The 7,368-nt window shown below is 38.0% G+C and overlaps 1 protein-coding gene across 1 annotated transcript; it reads left to right on the forward strand.

Annotated features, from left to right (window-relative positions):
* Positions 1-73: 73 nt before the first annotated feature.
* On the forward strand, positions 74-6,847 carry TCF24 (transcription factor 24). The gene is made up of 2 exons (XM_076004676.1): positions 74-463; positions 6,734-6,847. The coding sequence occupies exons 1-2, from the start codon at positions 74-76 to the stop codon at positions 6,845-6,847; spliced, it is 504 nt and encodes a 167-aa protein (XP_075860791.1).
* Positions 6,848-7,368: the final 521 nt, after the last annotated feature.

Raw genomic sequence — 7,368 nt, forward strand, 5'->3', positions numbered from 1 at the left:
GGCGCGCAGAGAGAGGCGCCCCGGCCTCACGGCGCTTTCGCCCTTTGCAGCGCGCGCTGCGCGGGAAGCCGCCATGGACCGCGGACGCCCGGCGAGCAGCCGCGTAAGCGCCGGCGCCGAGCCTGCTCCCGCGGCCTCCGCCACCCGCGACGCGAGCCCCGGGCGGACCGGGACGGGGCCGGCGGGCCCCGGGGGCGGCGCGCGTTCCGCAGGCGGGCGGCCGGCGGCGGCGAACGCGGCGCGGGAGCGCAGCCGCGTGCAGACCCTGCGGCACGCCTTCCTGGAGCTGCAGCGCACGCTGCCGTCCGTGCCGCCCGACACCAAGCTGTCCAAGCTGGACGTGCTACTGCTGGCTACCACCTACATCGCGCACCTCACCCGCAGCCTGCAGGACGACGCCGAGGCGCCGGCGGACCCGGGACTGGGCGCCCTGCGCGGCGACGGCTACCTGCACCCTGTTAAGGTAAGCGGGCAGGGCGCCCTGCGGGAGCAGGACAACCTGGCCTGCCCTGTCTGTCACTGTCTGAGTAGATGCCACGGAGCCCTCACTCCTCCCTACGAGTGAGGCGGGGGACCGACCAGGAAAGCTGCCGTGGCCTGCACGGGCACCGGTGGCGAGGTCCCCATTACGAGAGACTGCTCCTTACAGTTCGCAGGTAGCGGGTGAGGTGTTTAAACCTGGGGGTTGGGGTAGGGGCCTGCGAGGCCCTGTGCAGGAGGCAGTCTAAGGATTTGTGCTGCCTTCCAAGGTGAGAAATGGGGACTTGGTTGCATGTCCTGATACATTTTAATACTGAGTTATATTTATGATCCTTTGAGAACGTAAGTGTTTTAATTTACATAATTACCCTTCTATTGTATTTTTATGGGGTGTTTAAAGGATTTCATGCATTAAATGGAGTAATGGAATTATCTGCTCCAAAGCGATTCTAGGAAAACTGTTGAAACTTTTTTGGTAAAACAAGTAGGAACCCCCAGGGAGTACTATTTCAGTCTGTTTAAATAAAGGTTAATTATCATGGACTGGACCCCTACCAAGAATGTTAGAAAAAACTATATTTCTTTAATGTAATTTTCATAGTAGATTGGCATGTATGTTGAGTGAATTGATTAAACACTGCATTCAAATTCTGTATTGTACAGAATTAGCCAAGAAAACTCATTTTGCATAATTACTTTATATATAGGTAGAATGGTAACTTAAAGTTTTCACTTGATATGGTATATACGTTTATGATTTATTACCTATATTGCAGTATTTAGTCTTTGCATCATCCTTTTCTCCTAGCTTTGTTTTGAAAACTTACACTGATTGGGCTTTCTGTTCAAAAAGTGTCATCTTTATATTTGTTAAAGCTAAACTGTCAAAGTTTTGTTTCTACTATTCTGAAGTATTTTGACACACACACACAAATACAAAGTTAGGATTCAGCCTTAACGTATCAGTGTTCAATAAAGTATTAAGTAATCATTATTGAAATATGGTAAAGCACACCCTCTAATATCAACTGAACTTAACTGTAGATTACAATTAATTTATTACAATGTCATATCAGTTAATAATTAGAGTGTGTGCTTTACCATATTTAGTGAGTGAGGTTTAACAAAATTTACTTTGGAAATATAATCAAAATGATGATAGACTTTAACCATTTCAAACATTAAATGTAAAAAGGTAAAATATTTATAGTTATGATAGATCCTATCCTATTCATGAGTTTTATAGCATAATCTCAGCAAAAAAGTCACTCATTACTAATTAAGGGGTCTCATAGTGTACATTAGATTGCTATTCAAATATACCATTAATGTTAGGTTTCTTTTGACTTGACATTTACCATATACTCTAAAAAAGTTTATTTTAACATTAAGTATATTTTAGTACAAAGAGAAACTGTTAAATGCTCTCTTTCGTGAGAGAGATAATTCAGAATGAGATATCAAGAGTGGTTTTTCACCTTAGTTTCTTGCAGTGCTTTTTTGAATAATGTTAGAAACATTTTCATGTAACAATAAGCATAGCCAGATGTTTTTTGCACTTGATTCATGTATCAAATGTTTTTATAATCATAACTATTTTGAGAAAAAGCAAATCTCATTTGTCCTCTGAATTAACTATTTTTATTTTAAAAGACATCTGTAGAGATAATGATACAAGACCAAAGGTTATGTCTTAAAAAGAAATTGATGGTTGAACAAGTAACTAAAACAAGTTTTAAAATCAAACATTGATTGAATTCCTACTATGTGCAAAGCACTATTTTAGGAGAGTGAATACAATTATGAGTAAGACTCAGTCCCTCTCCTAAATGAACATATTACAGAGATGAAAACAAAAATACAAATAACAGTACTGTATGGGAAAATGTTACATTTGTTATAAAAGAACTATAATCATGTGTTTTGAAGGATCAGAGGGAAGAGATTTTATATACATAATTGAAACTGCCTGTTAACACATTATTTTAAGATAATAAAATATTTAAATGTTAAGACTATCTTTGATTAATGCAAAAGAAAGAAAAATATTCTCATTATTTGTACTTTTGGGGTAACTAAAAGCTCATTATAATAAACTGTTGTATCCCATAGTAAAAAGTGTTCTGAAATGACTTTATTTTTCTGCCTTACAACATAGTGTTACTCTAATGATAGTCTTACTGTGATTATCAAAGATATATTAGCAATTATTTCAAAGCTATGATTTTGAATCATCAGTCCTTATTATCAGTATTGTTAGCACTGTTGAGGATTTACTTTAAGAGTATCTCAAATGAAACTGGAAGGTTTAAGAGACGGATCCTGGGGCATAGCCGAAGACAGCAGTTTTTATCTCTTTGGGGTACTAGCAATTTTGATCAGCACCAGTCACCCTAAGGGTGGCGAATCTGAAAGAGAACAGGAGTATATTTCAGTTCTTTACATTGGCAGAAAAGCACAGATGACTTTATTAATTGCCATACCCCTTAAGTGTTATTGTTTATAATATAGGTAAATAATAATTTAAAAAATAAACACAAGGTTTTGTTATTTTGGGGTCATTTAACTACACCAAGAGTGCATTTTTAAGGTCTTCAGTTTCAGGCTCAGCTCTGGTTAATTGTGAGTTTGCTAGGTTTTTCTAAGCTCAATGAAACTACTGTACATGGTTTTAAACATACCTTACCAGGGAAAGCAGAGCTAAGGTTTGTGCTAATCTACACAATGCTAAAACAAACCATTGAAAAATAAAATGTGAATCAGTCAACTGGCTTTTTTGGCATCAAGGTGACATGCAACCTAACCAGTATTCTATTTTCATTTTAATTCCTAATTCTTAAAACTGTTATGTGTCTACAGTAAGTTGATTAAAATCATTACAGGCCTTTTGAAAATCAAGGACATAAAAGTTTTTACAAAGGAAAGTTTTGTATTTTATAAAATCTATGAAAAATGAGGCAAAAATCCACATACACATTTTTAGGTTTGCTTCATTAATTATATCCTAGCAAAGATGAAAGAGACAGATGCCTTCATTTGTCTCCACACTTGGTTGAATGATTCAGAGCAATTCTCAACACAGTGGGGCCTGGGTAGTACACATGAGAACCACTAGGCAAGCATTCTGTGATATTTTGATTTTATTTGATTTTAGTTTTATAATTGTCACATAATTGTCAAATTACATTTGAGATTTGAGCATGAGATTTGTATGCTTATGAAAATGGGGTAGGGGTTTAAAAGATGGAGAAGCACTGGTATATACTATTGCCAAAAATCCAGCACTTAAAATTGATGATTTCTTCCACCATACTCTATTCACTACATGTTTTAGTCTGCCTTACACTACTCACAATATGTATTAATCTGATATAACAATGCCAAGTCCTGACATTTTCTCAGAGTCTGGAGGCTGGAAAGTCCAAGATCAAGATGCCAGTACGGTTCAGTTCCTGGCAAGGGCTATCTTGCTAGCTTTAGATGGCCTTCATCGTGCTGTGTTCTCACATGGCCTCTCCTCACTGGTGCATGTACACCAGGGAGGAGGAAGGAGACAGAGTGAGAGAGAGATCTTCCCCTTCTTAAAAGGCTATTAGTCCCTCATGACCCAATCTAACCCTAATTACCTCCCAAAGGCCCCATTTCCAAATCCTGTCACCTTCAAGGTTAGGGCTTCAACATGTGTATTTTGGAGGAGGACACAAGCAATCCCTAACACTACAGCAGTGGGGTCTTTGGTATAATGCAGGACTTTAATCTGATATAACAATGCCAGGTCCTGACCTATCAACTTCAGTCTAGCTTCTAAACACCTCAGCAAAGCAGCCTTTGGAAGATCCCAAGGACAGGACCAGTGACAGTGATATACCTAAAATGTACAAGAATGCACATGTTATTTAAAAAAATTGAAATGGATTTGCAAAAAGTTGCATAGTGTCAGTCTTATTACTGTATCAAACATAATGTACAAGGTTATTTATAGGAAGACTACATAGGAACGGACCATTTTAAATGCCAAGTAACATAAATGTTATCTTTTATCTATATTTAAAGTATAGATTACTGGCCAGAATAATCTGAATTTAGGACTCTTAAATGATCTGAACTACATAGGTGCAAACTCACTTATTAAATCTGGAGACATAAAAAATAGAACTTCTGTTGGTTGTCACAGAATAGAAACTTTCTGGTTAATATGATATGCCCACTTATTGTTTATGGCTACATTTTACATTTGGAATCCCAGTTTAGGTGAAAATAACTGTACTCAAAAGTACAAATGAGAGCTTATATTCCAGCTCCACTCAGGAGTGGTGAACCTGCGGCCCTGGGGCCACACGTGGTCTTCTGGATCCTTGAGTGTGGCCTTTTGACTGACTCCGAATTTTACAGTACAAATCATTTTATTAAAAGGAGTGTGGCAGAGAAAGATGAAGCTTTTCTTGCCTCCTTTGGTGCTTAACAAAGAATGGTGTTAAAATCAGAAGGCTGCAGGTTCCCCACCCCTGGATGGGTGATTTTAATATGCAGCTTGGGTTGAGAACCCAGAGCATATTAATAATTGTGCCTCAAATATGAGCACTGTGGATTATCTGCCAAGCGTTTAAAAACATTTCATGGTGCTGTGTAACCAGCAACCTGCCTGAGCATGTTCACTGATGAAGATAGGTAGCCTGATTGTGGCAGCATTTGCTCTGCAGAGTGTGGGATCACATTGCTGACCTTTTTGGGATTGCACATTTTTTAGTCTATCTTTGTATTAATATTTTTTTTTGAGACAGAGTCTCACTTTGTTGCCCAAGCTAGAGTGAGTGCCGTGGCATCAGCCTAGCTCACAGCAACCTCAAACTCCTGGGCTCAAGCAATCTTCCTGCCTCAGCCTCCCAAGTAGCTGGGACTATAGGCATGCGCCACCATGCCCGGCTAATTTTTTCTATATATATATTAGTTTGCCAATTAAATTTGTTTCTATTTATAGTAGAGACGGGGTCTCACTCTTGCTCAGGCTGGTTTCGAACTCCTGACCTCGAGCAATCCGCCTGCCTCTACCTCCCAGAGTGCTAGGATTACAGGCGTGAGCCACCGCACCCGGCCTATCTTTGTATTTTAAAAGATGGTATTTCTCTGATTAGTATTCCAAGGACCTCAGAACTTAACTGATTATATGCTCCCCCTAAAAAAGAGTTCCATTCTAAAAGTACTACTCATATGCTTTTTCATCATTATGCCTGTCTGGCAATAAATTATATTGTTTGAGAGGAAGACTTTCCATCACAAAGATGAATTGAGAAAAATCATGATCAGTAATTCAAATGTGGTTATTACCAAAAGGTTAGAGCTGTATTACACCAATACATCGAGACATTTAATCTGGATATTCTATCTGTATAATGTCAAATATTTTAATATTTACAACTTCCAGATATTACTTCTAGCTAGAGAAAACATTTCAATGGTAGAATTAGTCACTTTTTATTGTGGTTCTTTTTTTCTTCTTTTTTTTAAGAGACAGGGATTTGCTCTGTCACCCAGGCTGGAGTGCAGTGGCACCTTCATAGCTCACTCAACCTCCAACTCCTCAGCTCAGCCGATCCTCCAGCCTCAGCCTCCAGAGTAGCTGAGACTACAGGCATGTGCCACCATGCTCAGCTAATCTTTTAATTTTTCTTAGAGATGGGGTCTTGTTATGTTGCCCAGGCTGGTCTTAAACTCCTGGCCTCAAGTGATCCTCCTGCCTTAGCCTCCCAAAGTGCTGGAATTACATGCATGAACTACTGCACCCAGCCATTGTGGTTCTTTGACAAATGTAGACACATAATACTTACCACATGGAACTTTTAAAAATATCTTTAAAGCCAGAAATCTAGTTTTAGGCTTCATTTTGCTTTAGTTTTAGTTTGAAATTAAAACATTATGGGTAGATATATTTTTCTACACTTCAACTATATTCATTCTCCATGATTTATTGCAATTCTTTTCTACATGCACACATTCTTTCTATAGTTAAAGTCTGGTAATACTTTTGCTTTTTACTGTTAGCATTAATAAAACATTTTAATGTTCCTTATACTTCATAATTATAATTGTTATTAGCTACATAATATTGCATTTGCATGGGGCTATTTGGAATCTTTCACATTACAGACTATGCTATATATATCATAGTTACTAATCTTTGAATTCTTGTTTAAATATTTCTCATATTTTTTATTTTTATCATCAACATTATAACAAAATAAATATTCTTTTTCAGAAATGGCCCATGCGATCAAGATTATACATCGGTGCTACTGGTCAGTTTCTGAAGCATTCTGTCTCTGGAGAAAAAGCAAATCATGACAACAGTCCAACAGACTCACAGCCTTAGGCTTCTAGGAGCTGGTAACAGTGGTTGCTATTGTTTTAAATACTATGAAATAATTCTATATTTATTATATTAGACCTAACAAATATCATTTCTGAAAGTTTACATATGAATGCATAGTTGGGTGTTAGATCTGTCTAATATAAACATGGAATGAAATAATCGGTCTTATATAAAACACACAGCTTATCTATTCATTGTGAGAGAGTCAGTGCTATATAGTACAAGAGAAACTATTAGGAAAAAGACATGAAAGCAAACAATTGTATATCCAAAGAATGTACACATTTTCTGTAGTGTATCCATTAAAAACCAAAAAACTGATATCTACTGATATAATCTTCTTAGTTTAAAAAGATAAAATCTGTGTTTATAATACACCAGTATTTCATTTTTGTGAAAACCAGATTGTACTTGTAGTTGGTCTAAGAAACCATTTCAGTTGGAAGGTGCAAGATCATTTATTCAGTTTAGTTGAATATGTATGAAAAGACTTGTAGTAATATAAAAATGCAGTAACTTCT

The sequence above is a fragment of the Microcebus murinus genome, chromosome 7, assembly GCF_040939455.1.
Source record: "Microcebus murinus isolate Inina chromosome 7, M.murinus_Inina_mat1.0, whole genome shotgun sequence".
Taxonomy (NCBI): Eukaryota; Metazoa; Chordata; class Mammalia; order Primates; family Cheirogaleidae; genus Microcebus; species Microcebus murinus.